We start from the raw sequence: 22,100 nt of genomic DNA, 5'->3' as shown, positions 1-22,100 counted from the left end.
TATATAAATATTTATTTAGTGACGTCACTTCTGTTTTTATAATTTGGTTTCTAATGGAAAAAATAGGAGTTGGTTATATAAAAGCAAAAATCTAGCGTTGTGGTTTCTATATGCTGATAATTTTGTATGTGAGAGTTGAAGCAGTCACTTCTTCTTCTCTACAACTCTTTACGACCTTTCGAAAGTTAGAGTAATCTCCGTTAATCATTTTTTGTACTCTTTCTTTTCCTTTAATAATTTCTGCCATTTCTATAATCCTTTGTTGACTTTTATGTGTGTATGGCTAGTTCAGTTTCGATTTAACGTTGAAGTTGTATTTGAAATTACCGTAAGCAATAAAAATATGGTCGGTGATATTCTGATTACATTGTAGATCGTCCTTGGATATTTGGATCACCGATTTTTGTAGATTTAAAGCAATGCGGACGATGCCTATGACATGGATATCGATAATGGAAAACGTCTTACGTCGTGACTTGAACATCCGCTTTTGATGAACGCTTTGGGGGTCATAGGTCATATCTAGGTCTTATCTCTATTGAATATCTGACTCATTCAACTTCTGCCGATGTTCTGAATGTCGAAAGTTTAAAAAAATCTTGTAGCTAAGATTTCGCGTTTACTTTTGTTCATGAGTGAGAATTTTTGATGCCATATTTACACAAATCTCTCGATTGTTTAAATTCTCGTCTAACGTCATGTGGGCAGGTTCCAAGTTAATTTTAAAATTATTTTCATGATAATACTAAAAACGGTTTTATCAGAAAAATTCATATAAAGCACAAACCAAAGTTTAAGTTTTAAAGAGAGCTTCTGGTGTTTGACAGATGTGACAGATAAGACAGATGTGTAAGGTTATGGTAAGAAACGACGTCGGTGACAGATGTCACGTCACTAAAAGATTATGTCTATTTCTGCGTGTATTTTGTAAATTGTTTTGGAAGAAATCAAAAATAAAAATATTGCATTTTGCCTGTTGATTCAAAAATCTTTTTCTCCCGTTATAAATTATAAATAGGTTAGTAAAAAAGCAATTTAGGTACATTAGGGATTTTATACAGCAGCTAATAGCGCGACGATAGACTTACATGGTGGTAGATCGCAACGAATAAAAGGATCACCACGGTAACCTCCTATACATATACAATTTGGAGCGTGGCTAACCGTTCGGCACTCAGCGTTTTGTCCGCATATACCTTGGCAAGGATCTTTACATTTCTGATTTATACAAGCTTTATCACTTGGACAATCAGAGTTGCTAACGCATTCGGGACGACAATTAGGAGGCGCGCCTGTAAATTCTGGTAGACAAGAACACGAAGGTGAATCACCTATTTGTCTACATTGGGAATTTGGACCGCAAGGCGTAGGTTCACATGGATTAATCTGTATTATCGGTTCTATGCCTAAAATATCAAAAATATAGAAATATTTCGATTGTATTTATTTAAAGCAATTACTTATTGGTAGACATCTTGTGAAAGGATCACCAGTTTGTCCACGTTGACAGCTACAAATTGGATTATGATTGACAACTTGGCAAACGGCGTTCAACCCGCAGGTACCTGGACATGGATCTATACATTTCTGATTAACGCAAGCTCTATTTAACGCGCATTCTGAACTAGAAACACACTCGGGTCTACAAGATGGCGGCGAACCTAAGAAACCCGGAACACAAGAACAAACAGCCTGTTGGTTAATTTCTCTACATTGACTGTTCGGTCCGCAAGGTGTTGGGTTACATGGGTTCACGTTTTGTGGTACTAAAATTCAAATATATAACTCATTAATACATATATATTTTCAAAAAAAAAAAATAGTACCTCGTGGTTTCGAGCAGATTACGAAAGCGTTGCCTTGGTAACCTGGTAAACAGCTACAGATCGCAACGTGATTAACAACCGAACATTCCGCGTTTTGACCGCACGTTCCAGGACAAGGATCTTTACATTTATTTCTAACACAAGCTTTATCTCTTGGGCAATCATTATTCAAGACACACTCAGGTCTACATTCCCTATAAGGATCTCCTTTATATTCAGGTGAACAACTACAAACACCGTCATTACAATCAGCATTAGGTCCACAAGGTGAGGGGTTGCATTTATCCGCAACAACAGGCTCTTCTAAAAAAATATACGGAGTTAGATTTGAAAGTCAACCGAATCGAATCGATTAACTTACGTGTTGGGGGTTTGATTTGACAGTAGCTGAAAGGATCTCCAGTGTAACCTTCGGGACAAGAGCAAGTTGGGGTGTGGTTGATAACTGTACAAATAGCGAAAGCTCCGCAAGAACCAGGACATGGATCTATACATTTTCGATTAATACAAGCTAAATTACTAGAACATTCGGAATTGATTGTACATTCAGGTCTACAATTTGGTGGAGATCCTATATAATTTTCCAAACACGAACAAGATGGCGTCGAACCTATTTCCCTACATATACTGTTCGGACCGCAAGGTGAAGGTACACATGGATTTATAGCAGGCGGTTCTGGTTGTATTACTGGCTTAGCTAAAACGGAAATAGAAGCGTTTTGTCGTGTCTATAGATATCATTCTCGTAACTTACGAGGTATTGGGTAACATCTCGTGAAAGGATCTCCAGTAAATCCTGATTGACAGCTACAAATCGGACTGTGATTGATAACGTTACATACTGTAGTTAAACCGCATGTTCCTGGACAAGGGTCTCCGCATTTTTGATTGATGCAAGCTTTATTTTGGGCACATTCTGAACTCACAGTACATTCCGGTCTACAAGATGGCGGACTGCCTGTGTAATTTGGTAAACAAGAACAAACTGCTTGTTTGTTAACTTCCTTACATTGACTGTTAGGACCACAAGGTGTTGGATTACAAGGATTCGAGGGTTCGAGACTAACCGCTATAACAAATAGAATTGATTAGATTCAATTTTGAGATATATCTGGTATTGCTAAAACTCAAGAACATTCTGCTTTATATTATATTGAATGAAGATCTATTTACTTTGGAATGATTAGAAATTCTTATGAAAAAAATACTCTTTTATAATAATTAAAATAGAGTTCAACTATTTTAAAGTCTTTCTATGATAACTTTTTGACTGTATTTAGTAACAAAACTAAATTATTTACGTTGCCGATATGGTAGACGCTTCTCAGACTTCTTCTCCGAAATTAAATCGTCAAAACTGATGATCCTGATCAAGATAATGGTACAAAATTATTAAATTAATGTATACATACATATGAGAAAACTAAACTATAGTCTACTACTAGTGAAGTCTGTGAAGTGTAATGAATAATTTTTGTGTGGTATTGCATTATAAATATATAGAAATTGAATTAAAAAAATCATTATTGGTGACTTTTCGGTATGAACTTCACTTGAATTACGTTCTTTTTGTAGTAGACGTACCGTGTGTGGAGAGCCTCTAGAAGGCGCATCGCGACGATCTAGAGCGGACTTATGAATAAACTCCACTCATTATAAACATAATTTTGTAATTCCATTACAGCTATTAAACTGATTCTTTGCAAAATATAAACTCATCTTCTACAGCAAAATATTTGAAGAAATCTTGTGTAGAAAAGATAAATTTTATTTTTTTTTAGTCTAGAAAAATTATCACTTGTCCAATTTGCACAAACGTGGCTTTATTAGAAAAGACTTTACGAGGGTGATGCTAAATATTTTGAGGCACTAGGAAAATGCTTCAATTAAATTCGTTTTCGGTATAAACATAATTTAAATTACGTTCTTTTTGTAGTAGACGTATCCAGTAACTGAATAAATCGAGAGTGTGGATGGCTATCACTTCTGTCGCATCCATTAGTATCAAGAGCCTCTAGACGGCGCGTTGAGAGAGTTTGGAACGAGATTATGAATAAACATTACTCATTATAAACGTAATTCCATTGAAATCATTGAACCAAGTTTATCGTAACAAAATACGAAGTCATCTTCCACAGTAAAATATTTAAGGAAATTTTGTTCCCTTGTGGGGAAATGAGATATTTTATTTCCTTTTGTGTCTAAGTTTTTTGAAGCCAAAATAATAATTTTTTAGGAAAATTGTTCCATTTTTGCTTAAAGTGACCACCACACACAGTTATCTCTCAATTGCTTCATCCAGCCGATTCTTCTTCGTGAAACGTCCTCCATGTAAATGTTTCAGTACATAAAGAATAACACATCACCAAATCAGATGAATAAAGTGGATGTTCAATGACTGCAACAATTATGTTCATGTAAAATACTGTCTGTTGTGAATTGTGTGACGATACATACATACGATGCAACTTTAGACTTTGAGCAGTGACTGATTTAAGAGGTGCAGGTAAATATTTTGTATTTTAGCGGTTTGCTGTAACTGTTTGTTAAACTTAATTGCTTTCACCAATGCTTCTTCTTCTTCTTATTCATTTTTACGATCTCATGATCTGTTAGTTTTGCAGGTTCCTCTGTATCAGTTCCTAGGAGGTGGACTGCCAGCTGTCCATCCATCTCTTAGCTGGTCGTCCGGGTTCTCTTTTCCCTATTGGTTTCCCTTCAAGTACGATGCGTGGCAGTCTACTTTCTTCCATTCTTCTCACGTGGGCGTATCTGGTATTATTGCAGAATGTTCGTTTCCATTATTTAAATTTTCTAACGTTTCATGCTAGAAACGTTAAACTCGTTAAACCTTTTTGGGATTCTTTAAGGGCATGGGACACCCAAGAAGTAACAAGTTTTCGATTCCTAGCTTCTCAAAATATAGAGAGTGGCCATCGTAAAAGTGAAGTCATTCTTCTTTAAATCACACTTACGTAAAAGATTATAACTACAGTTGAGAGGTTAAAATTAATTTATTTCTATATTTGTCTCTAGTAAGAGCCTTTACCAAAGGGACATTAAAGAAAAAGCTTTATTAGTTCTAGAGTTTTTTGCTTAGCAACACAATTATTGTATTTATATAAATATTTAACGACGTTTAGCTTACTTTCAGTAACCAGGCAATATCTGTAAGGATCTCCGCTATATCCAGATAAACAATTACAAGAAGGTAGATGATTGATTACTTGACAATTGGCGTTTTGCCCACAAGTTCCAGGACACGGATCCTTACATTTATTATTAATACACGCTTTGTTCGATGGACAATCTGAATTGATAACACATTCGGGTCTACATCCTTCGTAAGGATTACCGATAAAATCAGGTAAGCAAGTACACGATCCAGCATTATTTAGTTCTCTACATTGCGCATTGGCTCCACAAGGTGATGGGGTACATGGACTTATAATTTCCAAAACTTGCGGTTCTGAAATTAGATATTGAAAATGATATAGTATTGGATTGTTTTAATAAGAAACTCACGTTGCGGCGGTATACATTGTACAAAAGGATTTCCTATATAATTATTGATGCAAATACAGTTAGGAGTATGGCTTACAACTGCGCATTCGGCATTTCGACCGCAAACTCCGTTGCTACAAGGATTTTGACATTTCTGATTGATGCAAGCCAAGTGATTAGCACATTCCGAGTTACTGACACATTCGGGTCTACAATTCGGAGGAGTGCCAACAAATTCTGGTAAACACGAACAAGAAGGCGAATCTCCAATAGATTTGCATTGAGAATTTGGACCGCACGGGGATGGATTACACTGATCTATTTGTACTTCGGGCTCCGGTGCTAAAATTTAATATAATCAAGTTTGATATTATCAAAAATGTTATATTTAAAAGTGATTCTTACATATTTGTACGCATCTTGAAAAAGGATCTCCAGAATATCCTCTAATACAGCTACATATAGGATTATGTTTAACGACATGACATTCTGTATTGATACCACAAGTACCAGGACATGGATCTACGCATTTTTGATTGACACAAGCTTGATTTGATGGACATTCAGTGGATACTATACATTCTGGTCGGCAATTTGGTGGACTACCGAGGTATCCTATTACACAAGAACATACCGCTTGTCCGTTTATTTCTCTACATTGACTGTTTGGACCGCACGGAGTTGGTTGACATGGATTCTTAGGTAATTCGGGAGGTATTCTATTACATAATATAAATGCGTTTCCTATATATCCTTTGAAACAAGTACAAGATGGGATATGATTTATAACAGTACAATCGGCGTTCTGTCCACACGTTCCTATACAAGGATCTATACATTTGTTTCTAGAACACGCTCTGTCTTTTGGACAATCGTTATTCAATACACATTCTGGTCTGCATTCTCTATAAGGATCACCGCGATATTCTGGTAAACAAGTACACACGCCGTCATCACATCTAGCATTAGGTCCACAAGGAGATGGATTACATGCATCTGTTTCAACCGGTTTTACTTCCGGAGGCTTCAATTGGCAGTAACTGAACGGATCTCCCGTATATCCTTCCGGACATGAGCAAATTGGAGTGTGATTGATGACATTACATTGAGCTAGAGCCCCGCATGATCCCGGACAAGGATCTATACATTTTTCTCTGATACAAGCTAAGTTACTCGCACATTCGAAATTGTTTGAACATTCTGGTCTACAATTTGGCGGACTGCCAATGTATCCTGGTATACAAGTACAAGACGAAGAGTTTCCGATATTTCTGCAAATTGAATTAGATCCGCATGGAGTCGGAACGCATGGGTCACGTATTGGTTCTATTGGTACATTCACAGGTGGACCTAAAATATAAATAAATAAGATACTTCCACAGAAAAAAGTAAATCTTAAAGGCATTACTTGGTATGGGTAAGCATCTAGCGAAAGGATCTCCACTGAATCCAGCTTTGCAGGTACATATAGGACTGTGATTAACTACTTGACATTTTGTATTCAACCCACAAGAACCCGGACAAGGATCATCGCATTTTTGATTGATGCAAGCTTTATTTTGAGAACATTCTGAGCTCATGGTACATTCAGGTCTACAAGTTGGGGGACTGCCAATATAGTTTGGTAAACAAGAACATACAGCTTGTTCATTAATTTCCCTACATTGACTATTTGGTCCGCAAGGAGACGGTTGACATGGTTTTTTAAGTTCGACAACTGAAATAGAAGCGTTAGGATAATCAGAGGACAAATTTTTTTAGTGGAAACTTACTTTCTTGTTGTTGTAAGCTGCAATATTTGAATGCATCACCTGTATAACCTTGGATGCAAGTACAAGATGGCAAATGATTTAAAACTTGACAATTGGCATTCTGTCCACAAGTACCAGGACAAGGATCCACACATTTATTTTTGATGCAGGCTTTGTTCGATGGACAATCCGTATTTAATGAACATTCAGGTCTGCAGCCTTCATAAGGATTACCAATATACTCAGGTAGACAAGTACACGCTCCTGCACGATTTCTCACTGTACATTCAGCATTTGCCCCGCACGGTGATGGTACACAAGGTGACAGATTTTCAACGGGAGGCTGAATTTGTATTAAGTGACATGATATGAAAGGATCTCCCGTAAAACCTTGTGTACAACTGCAAATAGGCGTGTGACTGATAACTCTGCATTCTGCGTTTTGTCCACACATTCCAGAACATGGATTAGAACATTTATTATTGATACAGGCTAAATTGTTGGCACATTCGCTGTTACTAGTACATTCTGGTCTACAATTGGGTGGGGTGCCTCGAAATTCTGGTAAGCAAGAACACGATGGCGATCCGTTTGTTTCTCGACATTCAGAATTCGGTCCACACGGAGAAGGTAGACAAGGATTCGTCGGTACTTCAACTGGTTCTTGAACTAAAAACAAATATTTATGTGTTGTTTGACAAAATATTTTATTTGAATTAACATTTACCGATAATTAGACATCTTGTAAACGGATCACCGGTATATCTAGGCGGACAACTGCAAATAGGATTATGATTGACTGCTTGACATTTCGCGTTCAGTCCGCAAGTTCCAGGACAAGGATCTATACATTTTTGATTGACACATGCTTGTATTAAACTACATTCAGAACTGGATATACATTCCGGTCTACAAGTTGGCGGAGAACCAATGTAACCGCGCAGACAAGAACAAACTGCCTGTTGGTTTATTTCTCTGCATTCACTGTTTGGACCACAAGGTGATGGTTGACAAGGATTAGTCAAAGGTCGAGCTGAAATACACATAAATGAAGGTGGATCTCAGAAAAATGATAAAGTAAAAATCTACCTTCGACTATTCGGTTACATATGACGAAAGCATTTCCAGTGTATCCGGATATACAAGAGCAAACAGGAATATGATTAAATATGGAACATTCAGCGTTTTGACCACAAGTACCAGGACAAGGATCTACACATTTTTGTTTTACACATGCTTTGTTTTTCGCACAATCGTCACTAATGATACATTCTGGTCGACAACCCGTATAAGGATCTCCTTGATACTCGTCAATACAAGTACAAATTCCATTGAAACATTCAGCATTAGGTCCGCACGGGGACGGGTTACAAGGATCATTTTCAACTGGTTCTAAAATTTGTTAAGTTTGTTATAAATATTTCTTATAAACGAATATTAGATTTACATACGTGTTGGTGGTCTCAAAACGCAATTATTGAATGGATCTCCGGTATATCCATCGGGACATGTACACGTAGGCACGTGATTGATGACGTTACATAAACCGTTTATTGCGCACGCTCCGATACAAGGATCTTTACATTTTTGATTGATACAAGCCAAATTACTGGGACATTCTGAATTGATGGTACATTCTGGTCTACAATTTGGAGGACTTCCTTCGTAATCAGGTAAACAGGAGCATACAGGGGAACCAGATCGATTTCGGCATTGACTATTAGGACCACAGGGATTCGGAATACAAGGGTCTATTATATCTATTGGTTCCGCTGGAGGTGCTGCAAATAATTTAAGGAAAAATATATTGTTATAAAATTTTATCGATTATTTGGTCGACTTACGTGGTAGCGGATAGCATTTTGTGAATGGATTACCGGTGTTACCCAGTCTACAAGAGCAAATTGGACTATGATTGATTACTTGACAAGTCGCACCAATACCGCACGTTCCTGGACACGGATCAGTACATTTTTTATTAATACAAGACTTATTCGGAGTACATTCCGTACTGACGACACATTCGGGTCTACAAGATGGCGGAGAACCGACATATTCTGGTAAACAAGAGCAAACTGCTTGTTTATTAACTTCCCGACATTGACTATTTGGACCACAAGGAGAATTTCGACACGGATTCGTAGTTTCTTCGATTACAGCTAAAATAATTTCATATAAGTCAAAGTTACGTACATGAAATTTAAACTTACGTTCGTTAGGTTGTGCGATACAGATCCTGAAAGGATCTCCTGTATATCCAATGTTACAAGTACACGATGGTACGTGATTTATAACTTGACATAATGCGTTCGGACCGCACGTTCCAGGGCAAGGATCTCTACATTTATTATTCATGCAAGCCTTATTCGAAGGACAATCGGAATTAATAGAACATTCGGGTCTACATTCTTCATAAGGATTTCCTAAATATCCTTTGATACATATACACGCCCCGGCTCCATTTTGTTCCCTACATACAGCGTTGGAACCGCAAGGAGACGGGTTGCATGGCGATGGTATTTCACTTGGTTTTGGTATCGGTAGGTTACAGTAGTTGAAAGGATCTCCTTCGTATCCTGGTAAACAAACGCAGTTCGGAGTGTGACTAACTACTCTACATTCCGCGTTTTGGCCGCATATTCCCGGACAAGGATCTTTGCATTTTTGATTTATACAAGCCAAGTGAGTGGCGCATTCGGAGTTGCTGATGCATTCCGGTTTGCAATTCGGCGGTGATCCTACGAAGCCTTCTAAGCAAGTACAAACCGGCGTTTCGCCGACTTCTTTACATATTGAATTAGAACCGCATGGAGACGGAGAACAAGGATTTGTTGGAGGAATTATAACTTCTTCTAAAAAAATTTTGTTATTTTATTGAGAATTAATGAGATATTGAAAGTTTCTTACGTATTGGTAAACATCTAGTAAATGGATCTCCAGTGAATTTGACGGGACAGCTACATACAGGATTGTGTTTTATTACTTGACATAGTGCGCCTATTCCACACGTTCCAAGACAAGGGTTAACACATTTTTGATTCTGGCAAGCTTCATTTAAAGGACATTCTGAACTAGTAACACATTCCGGTCTACAAGATGGTGGAGAACCTATGTAGCCGGGTACGCAAGAACAAACTGCTTGTCCATTAATTTCCCTACATTGACTATTTGGTCCACATGGACTCGGGAAACATGGATTTGCTGGTGGTGGTTCTATGGAACGTATCAATATTAATAAATGAAAATAATTGAAGCGATCTAGGGACTTACTTTCAATTTCTTTGCAGAATGTAAAAGCATTTCCAGTAAAACCGATTCTGCAGCTACAAATTGGTATATGATTCAGTACAGAACATTCAGCATTTTGTCCACAAATTCCATTACAAGGATTGACGCACTTGTTTCGAACACAAGCTTTGTCCTTTGGACAATCAATACTCAATACACACTCAGGCCTACATCCAAAATAAGGATCACCTTGATATTCAGGTAGACAACTACATATTCCATCGTTACATTGTGTATTAGGTCCACAAGGGCTGGGATTACAAGGATCAGTTGTGATTGGACTGATTTCTACAGGCTTCAGTTGACAATAATTGAATGGATCTCCGGTGTAACCTTCTGGACAAGAGCAAATAGGGTTGTGATTGGTAACGCTACATACAGCACCTGTTCCACAAGAGCCTGGACACGGATCGGTACATTTTTCTCTTATGCAAGCTAAATTGCTACGGCATTCGGAGTTTATGGTACATTCAGGTCTGCAATTGGGTGGTGTGCCTATGTATGATGGGAAGCAAGTACAAGATGGGACATTTCCTACGTTTTTACAAATGCTGTTCATACCGCACGGTGAAGGAACACATGGATCCGATATTATGACAGGCTCTGGTATTTTAGCTACAATTTTGGTAAATCAATTCAAGATATTCAACTTTTCATTTTTCATACTTACGAGGTATAGGATAGCATCTAGAAAACGGATCGCCCGTTTGACCAGTTTTACAAATACAAATCGGACTGTGATTGATCACTTTGCAATCGGTATTCAAACCGCAGTTTCCGGTACATGGATTATCACATTTTTGATTGATACAAGCTTTATCTTGAGCACATTCAGCGCTCACTGTACATTCGGGCCTACATCCCGGAGGGCTACCTATGTAATTGGGTAAACAAGAGCAAACGGCTTGGTTGTTGACGTTCTTACATTGACTATTTGGACCGCAAGGACTGGGTTGGCAAGGATTTTGCGGTTTTTCTCTATCAACAGCTACGGAAAAATGTATTATGATGAAAATTATACATTCGAAAATAATTAAACTTACGTTCGGGTGGTGAAACGTGACAATATCTGAATGGATCTCCAGTGAATCCTACCCTACACGTACAAGATGGTAAATGATTAACGACTTGACAATCACTATTTTGTCCGCAAGTACCAGGACAAGGATCGGTACATTTGTTTCTTATACAAGCTTTGTTGTAAGGACAATCGGAGCTTAAAGTACATTCCGGTCTACAACCTTCGTAAGGGTTGCCTATATATTCTGGTAAACAAGTACATGATCCAGCGTTATTTAGTTCTCGACATACAGCGTTTGCTCCACAAGGAGATGGAGTACAAGGCGATAGTATTTCCGACGGTGTTGTTTCTAAAAATAATAGTACGTAAAAATATTTTCTAATTTATCTTCAGTGGATATCTTACGTGGTATTGGTAGACATTGTGTAAATGGATCTCCTGTTAAATCGGTTGGACATAAACAGTTGGGAGTGTGACTGACAGCTCTACATTCCGCGTTGGAACCACATGCACCGACACAAGGATCTTTGCATTTTTGATTGATGCAAGCTAAATTATTAGAGCATTCTGAATTACTGACACATTCTGGTTTACAGTTTGGTGGCGTGCCTATAAATTCGGGCAAACATGAACAAGATGGAGCACCGCCAACTTCGCGGCATTGAGAATTAGGACCGCACGGTGATGGTTGACACGGATTCGATTGTACAATTGGCTCTTCAACTAAAATAAAGTACAATAAAAGTGAAAAACACAAGGAGGTTGAGAATTCGATGGAATCTTACCGATAGGTATGCATCTGGTAAATGGATCTCCGCTAAATTTTTCTTTACAAGTACATATTGGATTATGATTGACTACTTGACAAAGAGTGTTAAGTCCGCAGGTTCCGGGGCATGGATCGATACATTTTTGATTAACACAAGCTTGACTTAAAATACACTCAGTGCTAGAAACGCATTCCGGTCTACAAGATGGCGGTGTACCCAAAAACCCTGGTACGCAAGAACAAACAGCTTGACTATTTATTTCCCTGCATTGACTGTTTGGACCACACGGAGATGGATTGCAAGGATTTTTAGGTAATTCAACTAAAAAAAAAATGACCATTCAAGAAAACTATACGTTTATGATAATGATTCATTTACCTGGTATGGGATTACATTGTATGAAAGCGCTACCAGTATATCCAGATATACAAGAGCAAGTTGGAATGTGATTGATAACAGAGCATTCAGCGTTTTGACCACACGTTCCAGGACATGGATCCTTACATTTGTTTCTAATACAAGTCTTATCTCTAGGACAATCTGTATTTAGTACACATTCTGGTCTACACCCTCTGTAGGGATCACCTTGATATTCTGGTAAGCAAGTACATATGCCATCGTTACATTCGGCATTGGGACCGCATGGAGAATTGCTACATGGATCGGTTACCGGTGCAGGAGCTAGAAAAGTTACAGTATGGCTCGATAAAATTGAAAACGCAAGAAAAAGTAGAAATGCTTCCAAATAGATGTTGTTGAAATTTCGAAATTCATCATCTAAATAAGTAAACTATATATATATATAAAAAATGAGAATATTGCAATGATAGATGACGTACTTGTAGGTGGTAAGAGTCGACAATAGGTGAACGGATCTCCAGTATATCCTTCTAGACAAGTACAAATCGGCGTATGACTGAAAACACTACATCTAGCATCTTGTCCACACGAACCTGGACAAGGATCAATACATTTTTGATTGATACAAGCCAAATTACTGGTACAGTCCGAATTAACGCTACATTCTGGTCTACAATTCGGCGGACTACCGATAAAGCTTGGTAGACAAGAACAAGCTGGCGAACTACCAATTTCTCTACATTCCGAATTTGGTCCGCACGGTGATGGGAAACACGTGACTTTTTCGTTTTCTATAGAAATTGGTTCTGGTGCTACAATAAAAAATATATTAGGCGATCTGATTTATAATAAATAAATCTATATTTTCTTACGAGGTATGGAATAACATCTGGTAAAAGGATCTCCAGTAAAATCGTTCGAACAACTACAAATAGGAGCATGATTAACGACTTGGCATTTGGTATTTAGTCCACAAGTTCCTGGACAAGGATCGATACACTTTTGGTTTTGACAAGCTTGATTAGTAGGGCATTCGTTATTAACAGTACATTCTGGTCTACATCCTGGTGGACTACCTATATAATTCGGTAAACAAGAACATACAGCTTGTTGATTGACTTCCCTACATTGACTATTAGCCCCGCAAGGAGATGGTTGACAAGGTTGTTTAGGTACTTCTGGTTCAACTACGAAAATATGAATTAGATTTGAATTATTTTCGAATGAAAATTGTTTATTCTTACTCAACGCTACTCTGCAAAATTGGTAAGGATCCCCTGTGAATTGCGAAGGACATGTACAAGACGGTAAGTGATTGATAACGTGGCATTCCGCGTTCGGCGCACATGTACCAGGACAAGGATCTTTACACTTATTATTAACGCAACCTTTATTAGAAGGACAATCTGAACTAACTGAACATTCCGGTCTACATCCCTGATAAGGATCTCCAAAGTAATCTTCTAAGCAAACACAAGCACCAGCTCCGTTTCTTTCTTTACAAACAGCGTTGCTACCGCACGGCGATGGTTCACAAGGATTCACTGTTTCTACAGCCGTTTGGAGTTGACATAGAGTAAATGGATCACCGTAGTAACCGGATATACATACGCAATTGGGTGTATGACTAACCACTCTACATTCGGCGTTTTGACCACAAACTCCAACGCAAGGATCTTTACATTTTCTATTTATACAAGCGAGATTCGAGGAACATTCCGAATTACTAACGCATTCTGGTTTACAGTTTGGAGGAGATCCTATAAATTCTGGTAAGCAAGAGCAAGATGGATTATCTCCTACAACTCTACATACAGAATTTGGACCGCAAGGTGACGGTTCACATGGGTTTGCAGATTCCACAATAGCCGGTTCAATTTCTAGAATAATTATAAAATTAGATGTACGTTGATCGATTTATATTATAACGTTTACCTAATATGTAACATCTAGTGAAAGGATCGCCTGTATATTGATTAGGACAAATACATATTGGATTATGATTTTTAACTTGACACAAGGCACTAATACCACAAGTACCAGGACAAGGATCTATACATTTTTGGTTAACGCAAGCTTGTGTAAGAAGACATTCTGTACTGGTAACGCATTCCGGTCTACAAGATGGCGGTGTACCTAAGAAACCTGGCACGCAAGAGCAAACAGCTTGACCATTTATTTCCCTACATTGACTATTTTGTCCACAAGGTGTGGGATTGCAAGGATTTCTTGGTACTTGAACTGTAATTTAAGAAACATTTATAGAATGTAGATTTGAAATTTCTCAAAATAAATACCTTTTACTTTTTGGCAAATTACAAAGGCGTTACCTTCGTAATCTTCCAAACAAGAACAAGTTGGTATGTGATTCATAACAACACAATTAGCGTTAGTTCCACAAGTACCAACGCAAGGATCGATACATTTATTTCTCGAACAAGCTTTGTTTTTAGGACAATCTTGGTGTAAGGTACATTCCGGTCTACAACCAGTATATGGATCGCCTTGATATTCTGCTAAACATGTACAAATACCATTATTACATTCGGTATTAGGTCCGCAAGGCGATGGATTACATGGATCGTTATCTACTATTGGTGCCACGGTTGGTTTGAGTTGACAGAACGTGAAGGGATCACCTGAATATCCTTCAGGACACGAACATATCGGTATGTGATTGAGAACGTTACAAACGGCCCCATTTCCACAGGAACCAGCGCAGGGATCTCTACACTTTTCGTTAATGCATGCTAAGTTACTGGAACATTCAGAATTGATAGTACATTCTGGTCTACAATTGGGTGGTGTGCCAATATAACCATCGTTACAAGAACAAGAAGGAATACCATTTATATCTCTACATGTACTGTAAAGTCCGCAAGGTGAAGGTAAACATGGATTCACTATTTCCGATACAACTTCTTCTTCTACAAATTGTAAAAAATTAGTTGGAATAAAAATCTGGATATGATATATCTCACTTTGAACAAAATAACATCTAGTGAAAGGATCTCCAGTGTATCCTGTTAAACAACTACATATTGGACTATGATTCAAAACTTTACATGTAGATTTCAAACCACAAGTACCAGGACATGGGTCTATACATCTTTTATTCACGCATGCTTTATCTAGAGAACATTCAGAACTGATAGTACATTCTGGTCGACAATTTGGTGGACTTCCAGAATATTCTGGTAAACAAGAACAAACGGGTTGTTCGTTAATTACCCTACATTGACTGTTTGGTCCACAAGGAGACGGTTGACAAGGATTCGTGGGTACTACTTCAATTGCTAAAAGTGAAAATTATTATTTTACGAATAAATGAGGTTTTACTAAGTTATTACTTTCACGAATTACATTACACAATCTGAAAGGATCTCCTGTATATCCTTGGATGCAAGTACATGTTGGTAAATGGTTGATTACGTTGCAGTAGGCGTTAGACGCGCACGTACCGGGACATGGATCTATACATTTATCTTTTAAACACGCTTTGTTCGAAGGACAATCCGAATTAATAACACATTCAGGTCTACAGCTTTCGTAAGGATTTCCCATAAAGCCTGGTTTACATATACACGCTCCTGCGCCGTTTCGTTCTTTACATTCTGCGTTAATTCCGCATGGTGTTGGATTGCATGGGTTGATAATTTCAGGAATTTTCAAGGCAGTTTCCGAGCATTGTCGGAACGGATCCCCTTCGAAACCCGGTAAGCATACGCAATTAGGTATGTGGCTTACAACTCGACATTCGGCATTTAATCCGCACATATTTTCACAAGGATTGATACATTTCCTGTTCAAACAAGCCAAATTGAAAGCACATTCGCTGTTGGTGATACATTCTGGTCTGCAATTCGGTGGAGTTCCTCGGTAGTCGGCGAGACAAGTACAAGAAGGGAAACCATTAATTTCTCTACATTCAGAGTTCGGTCCGCAAGGGGAAGGTTGACAAGGATTTATAGAGACGTTTACTTGTTCAGGTGCTGAAATTTTATTGTAATTAGTATGTTTGTTCGAGAAAGTTTATTTGATCTTACGTTTTGGTATACACCTTGTGAAAGGATCGCCGGTTAAATCACCTGGGCAAGTACATATAGGGTTGTGATTAATAACTTGACATTGTGCGCTTATACCACAAGATCCAGGACAGGGATCGATACATTTTTGGTTGACACATGCTTGTACTAAGCTACATTCAGAACTTGAAACACATTCTGGTCTGCAAATGGGGGGACTACCGATATATCCTGGTAGACAAGAGCATACTGCTTGTTGATTGATCTCTCTACATTGGCTATTTGGACCACATGGTGTTGGATTACATGGATTTATATTTTGAGGTACTGAAATAATAAGTGAGTACGTTATCTAAGTCTATAATTTATTAGTCGAATCTACGTACTTTGTATATTTCTACATGCCACGAAGGCGTTTCCTGTAGTACCAGCGGGACAACTACACATAGGAATATGATTTATAATTTGACAATTTGCTGAAACAGCACAAGTTCCAGGACAAGGATCTACACATTTTTTTCTTACACAAGATCTATCCCTAGGGCAATCGGTACTTCTAACACATTCAGGTCTACATCCTCTATAGGGATCTCCATTGTAATCTTGAATACAAGTACAAATACCTTGTCCCTCGCATACGGCGTTTGCTCCACAAGGAGATGGTACACAAGGGTTTTCATCTACGACGACTTTTGCTGGAGGAGCGGGGAAACAGTTTGTAAAAGGATCCCCAGTCATATCAGTCGGACACGTACAGATTGATATATGATTCAATACATTACAAACTGCATTTAGTCCACAAGATCCTTGACAAGGATCCGCGCATTTTTGTTTTATACAAGCTAGATTACTTGGACATTCTGAATGTATGCTGCATTCCGGTCTACAATTCGGTGGGTTACCAATAAATTCAGGCAGGCAAGAACAAGATGCATGATTGTTGATTTCCCTACATTGAGAATTAGGACCGCAAGGGGATTGATCACAAGGATTCGATACGATTTCGATCTCGGTAATAACAGGTTCTAAAAAATGAATTCGCGTTACGATTAAGAGAGCAGGATAATTTAATTAAAACTTACGAGGTGGAGGGAAACATCTAACAAATGGATCTCCTATATACCTAGTTTGACAACTACATATCGGACTGTGGTTTATGACTTGACATTTGGTGTTCAAGCCGCACGTTCCGGGACACGGGTCCATACATTTTTGATTGATACAAGCTTTGTTCGTTGGACATTCTGAACTTACTACACATTCTGGTCTACATCCAGGTGGCGATCCTATGAAATTGGGTAAACATGAACAAACTGCTTGTCCGTTCACTTCTTTGCATTGACTATTCGGACCACAAGGAGTCGGTTGACACGGTTGTGTTGATACAATTGCTGTAACGTAATGTAATATTTGTTTTTTGTTCGTTAGAACAGACTTTATTTTAAAAGGATGTTTATAGTATATATCAAGAATATCGTACGGATTTTTTATACTCCTTATGACTTTTTCTCAACTGTTTATACAAGGAAATATTCAAATATATTTGCTTACGTTGTTGAATGACTATGGTACAGAATTTGAATGGATCTCCCGTGTAATCTTCCAAACATCTACAATTGGGACTGTGGTTGATAACTTGACAGATGGCGTTTTGACCGCAAGTACCAGGACAAGGATCGATACATTTATTCCTCACGCATGCTCTGTTCGAAGAACAATCAGCATTCAAAATACATTCCGGTCTACAACTTTCGTAAGGGTTTCCTGAATAATCCGGCGGACAAACGCAAGATCCGGCACCGTTTCTTTCTTTGCAGATGGCGTTGGTGCCACAAGGTGAAGGTTTGCAAGGGTTTATCGGATCTGGTGGTGGCAGAACGGCTACAATCAAATTATGGATGAATATAAAGTTATAAGACAAGGAGATATCGCTCGGGTTATTGATTACAGAACCAATAGCTCGAGCGTATCTTGAGATGATTTTACCTTTGTGTTTGGTTATCCAAGCGTTTTTTAAGCGGCGGCTTGTTATTTCTGAGTGCTTTTCGAAAAAGACACCACCTAACCACCATGTGAATCATATCATCGCTTTATTAACTGCTGATTTATTTTAACGAGTAAGCATTTTATTCACCAATTTTACTTTCGCACATATCAAGTAGAAGCGTTTTATTAAATTTTATTTTTCGAGGTAGCAGGGTAAGCATTTTTCATGTTTATTATATTAGAACCATCGCAATTCATTAGCTGCTGTATTGTGTGTGAGGTACGGGGTAAGCATTTTATTTTATTTTATTTATTCATTTCTATCGGCTGCTGTTTGGGGTTCAAGCATATCAGTGTTATAATAATCGTTTTTTGTATATATTTTCGTATAGGGTAAGCATTAATTTAGCGCTGTTTGTTTGGCTAGGGGTGATGGGGTAAGGGAGGCTTATACGCTCGTGAACCTTTTCGTTTTAAGAAAATAAGCGCAGTGTTATCGTTTGTTTGTTTGGGGGGTGTTTGGGGGCGGTTAAGTAGCTAGTGAGTGGATTGCAAGGCGACCTTGAAGCTCCATGTTATCGGTGGGGGATATTCCTTACCTTCTTTATCCCCTTTTTGCGTATAATAAGCAAATTAGTATGTACAGCCAAGCATGCTCATTATCAAGAAGTTTTTTGACATTATTTTGATCCAGTGATCCTTGCAAAAGCACAATTTATTATTTATATCATCGATAAATGCTTTGGTCTAAAGGATAGGTCAGTCATATTTTTTAATATTTCCTAGAAGTGTCGTTTTTTCAAAATACAACTGACAAATTTTCTTCAATAGTTAGCATATTTACTGTTGATTATGAGATTAATTAATTTTCTTGTGAAAATCTGACAATTATCGATTAAATGAGCGATTGATTCATTTTTCTGTTTAAATTTCTTTAATTTATTATTTCTTGTGCCTTTTAATTTATTAATGCTTCTAAATATTGTTGATTTTAGGTCTCCTCTGTTTTAAAATTAGTTTTATTTAATAATTTTTGAAATAAAGGTAAAATTTGACTGAAAGAAAAGTCCAAACGTCAAATTTGATCTTTCTTTGAAAAATTATTGGAACAAACTAAATCAACAACATTTAGAAGCCTTAATTTTCTGTTTATTAACTTCAAAAAACTTCTTAAACACCAAAACAACAACATGCACAATTCTATAAATATGATAAAAATACCAATAAAATCGAAATGTAATATTTGAATAACGAACTAATATTCTACAATATAATAACCAATAGCAGCTGTTTTTATAGTCTATTTGTATGTTTGATAGAGTGAGAAAGGCAGATTCGAAGGTATTTTTAGATAGAATAAGGGATTTTCTTTAATTAAGAAGGTTTTGGCCCCGATATAGGAATTGCTCCTCCGCAGGGGTGGGATTGTGGTGATTGCATTGTGGTTGTGCTGTCCTGGCTGAAAAGGAGAAGAAAGAAGAAAAAACGGACGATCAATGGTCAAAAAAAGAAAACTCTAATTTAAGTAGAAACGGTTCCCCACAGTATGGTGATTTATTCCGTGAATTTTTTTGTTTATTTTCAATTTTAATGGGGGCGGCTACATTATTCATCGTCGGCCATTTGACTAGTGAACTGGTTTACCAGGTTCCTGTACAAACTACTTACGGTAATTTCGAATCTAAATATTTCCTAAAATTTTCATAAATGTACCTGAACTATCACAAGTTTAAGGACTTTTAGTGGTCTTTTACAAGTTATACAAAACAATAGAAAAAGGTTTGGATTGATCAAAAACCTTGTGTTTTGTAGATAAATGTATATATTCTATAAGTACTTAGTTGCCAATGAAACTTAGAAATTTCGTTTTCCCAAGAATTTATATTCGTCAAATTTCACTGCAAATGCAATTTTAGGTTTTTCCATATTATAAGGTTATTTCTTATCAGTTCATTTCAGTTTGTAAATTACAAGGCGCAAACGCCGAAGAATCGAAATAAAAAACATTTTGTTATAAAAGCTGCTTTGAAAGTTTATAGAACCGACTATGGCTCATATTTTCACGAATCCCCCTCTGGTAACTCGTTTTGTCGAGCTAAATTTTAATTTGATAGTTTTTTGCTTGATTTAGTTTCAAAATGTTTCAATCTAAATAAGACTTAGCTACATTTATATTCTCGATGATAAGGATTATCCTGAATTGAATCGAAGCACTTTTAAAAGAAATAGGTTTTCCTTGGAAAAAGTAATCCATTAAGTTTTGATAGAAAGTCACGATATTGTAGTGTGTAATATATTTTATTTGGATCATTGATGTACTACACCAAATAAATTTTGGCAAAATAAAACTTGTCCAACTCCAAGACCGGCTTTTCCAAATAATTTATATACTAGTTTAAATTCATCAACAGAGAAGGGGTTCTCTTAGAAAATAATTGCACTCTTTGTGTTTTTGATAAACAACATTTCAAAAGATACGAAATTGTAGAAAATTATGCATACTAAACCCAATTGAACCCAGTTAAAGGAAGAAGCTTAAGAAAAAATTTTGAAATTAGGGATGTTAAACATTCTGATTTGGATTTGTGAAAAGTAACTCTACTTATACTGGTGAGTTTTTAAATTGAAATTATTTTTTATGAACGTAGCGTTGTTTAGAAATCAAACTTATCTTCTGGAAAAATGAAACATTCTAGAAAAAATTGCACTTCTTCAGCTACAGCTATTTGGATGTTGCAGCTTAATTTGGTGAAGATATGAGTACACACACAATATTTTAACTGTCTACTAACAGAAGTGATACGCCTATGGATTACGAATGCTTCATCATTTTATTACTCTCTCATACATAAAAATAGACTATTCAATAAATGCTTTCCATTGCTCAATGACTTATAAATGATTGAATTTAATCATAAAGTAAGGTCTAATTTTGAAACAAATAAAATTTGTCGCTATTGACTAAAATACTGTAGATTATTGGTATTTTTAAAAAAATATCGCAAAAAGTTCTTGGAAACAGTAGTTAAGTTGATCTTCTTCTTAACTTTCTTCTTTCTTGGATCCAGTGTTTGTACAACGCTATTTTCCCTCAGTAATATTCATTTTAATGACAAAGCTCAATATTCATTAGAGTAAAGCATGTTTAAGAAATGGCTCGCAGGCCACTTCCGGCCCCTGGGCATTATCAATAAGGCCCGTGATGGCAATGTGTCACGGAAAGTAGAATCATGTTTTTAACTTTTAGACTTCATTGGATTCCTCTATGGATGTTTTAAATACTCGTACTCTCAAGTCTACGGATGTTTATATATGTTATAATAATTCAGTTCAGTTTTTTTTATTTTCAATCCGGCCCACCTACGAATTAAAAAATTTATATATGGCCCTCTACAAATTTAAGTTTGACACATCTAGACAAAGGCAACAATTTTTTATGAAATTTTAAAAAATTAAAAGTTAATAGTGTCTACACCCCATCTCTTAATTTATAATTAAATATAAATTTGGAGATTCCTAGCTTTAGGACGACTACAAAGCTTCATAATTTTAGTTTTTAGTTTATTGTT

At 37.0% G+C, this 22,100-nt stretch overlaps 1 protein-coding gene across 1 annotated transcript in view; it reads right to left on the bottom strand.

The window, feature by feature from the left end:
- LOC130452383 (uncharacterized) overlaps positions 1–22,100 on the bottom strand; it is a 251,678-nt gene that overhangs the window by 32,987 nt on the left and 196,591 nt on the right. The window contains exons 50-80 of the mRNA XM_056791629.1: positions 18,097–18,426; positions 17,628–17,936; positions 16,932–17,570; positions 16,567–16,872; positions 15,871–16,512; positions 14,818–15,816; positions 14,456–14,761; positions 13,393–14,400; positions 13,000–13,332; positions 12,539–12,841; positions 12,176–12,481; positions 11,796–12,113; positions 11,413–11,739; positions 11,040–11,357; positions 10,352–10,984; positions 9,989–10,294; positions 9,292–9,933; positions 8,926–9,240; positions 8,533–8,862; positions 8,171–8,473; positions 7,809–8,114; positions 7,103–7,750; positions 6,739–7,047; positions 5,736–6,680; positions 5,352–5,672; positions 4,975–5,295; positions 2,581–2,895; positions 2,188–2,523; positions 1,827–2,129; positions 1,461–1,766; positions 1,089–1,406 (exon numbers count right to left, since the gene is read on the bottom strand). Coding sequence (XP_056647607.1) covers positions 1,089–1,406; positions 1,461–1,766; positions 1,827–2,129; positions 2,188–2,523; positions 2,581–2,895; positions 4,975–5,295; positions 5,352–5,672; positions 5,736–6,680; positions 6,739–7,047; positions 7,103–7,750; positions 7,809–8,114; positions 8,171–8,473; positions 8,533–8,862; positions 8,926–9,240; positions 9,292–9,933; positions 9,989–10,294; positions 10,352–10,984; positions 11,040–11,357; positions 11,413–11,739; positions 11,796–12,113; positions 12,176–12,481; positions 12,539–12,841; positions 13,000–13,332; positions 13,393–14,400; positions 14,456–14,761; positions 14,818–15,816; positions 15,871–16,512; positions 16,567–16,872; positions 16,932–17,570; positions 17,628–17,936; positions 18,097–18,426 — 13,401 coding nt within the window. The remainder of the gene's footprint in view (positions 1–1,088; positions 1,407–1,460; positions 1,767–1,826; positions 2,130–2,187; positions 2,524–2,580; positions 2,896–4,974; positions 5,296–5,351; positions 5,673–5,735; positions 6,681–6,738; positions 7,048–7,102; positions 7,751–7,808; positions 8,115–8,170; positions 8,474–8,532; positions 8,863–8,925; positions 9,241–9,291; positions 9,934–9,988; positions 10,295–10,351; positions 10,985–11,039; positions 11,358–11,412; positions 11,740–11,795; positions 12,114–12,175; positions 12,482–12,538; positions 12,842–12,999; positions 13,333–13,392; positions 14,401–14,455; positions 14,762–14,817; positions 15,817–15,870; positions 16,513–16,566; positions 16,873–16,931; positions 17,571–17,627; positions 17,937–18,096; positions 18,427–22,100) is intronic.

Source organism: Diorhabda sublineata, chromosome 1 (genome assembly GCF_026230105.1).
Source record: "Diorhabda sublineata isolate icDioSubl1.1 chromosome 1, icDioSubl1.1, whole genome shotgun sequence".
Lineage (NCBI taxonomy): Eukaryota > Metazoa > Arthropoda > Insecta > Coleoptera > Chrysomelidae > Diorhabda > Diorhabda sublineata.
This window is presented reverse-complemented; position numbering and strand designations above follow the sequence as displayed.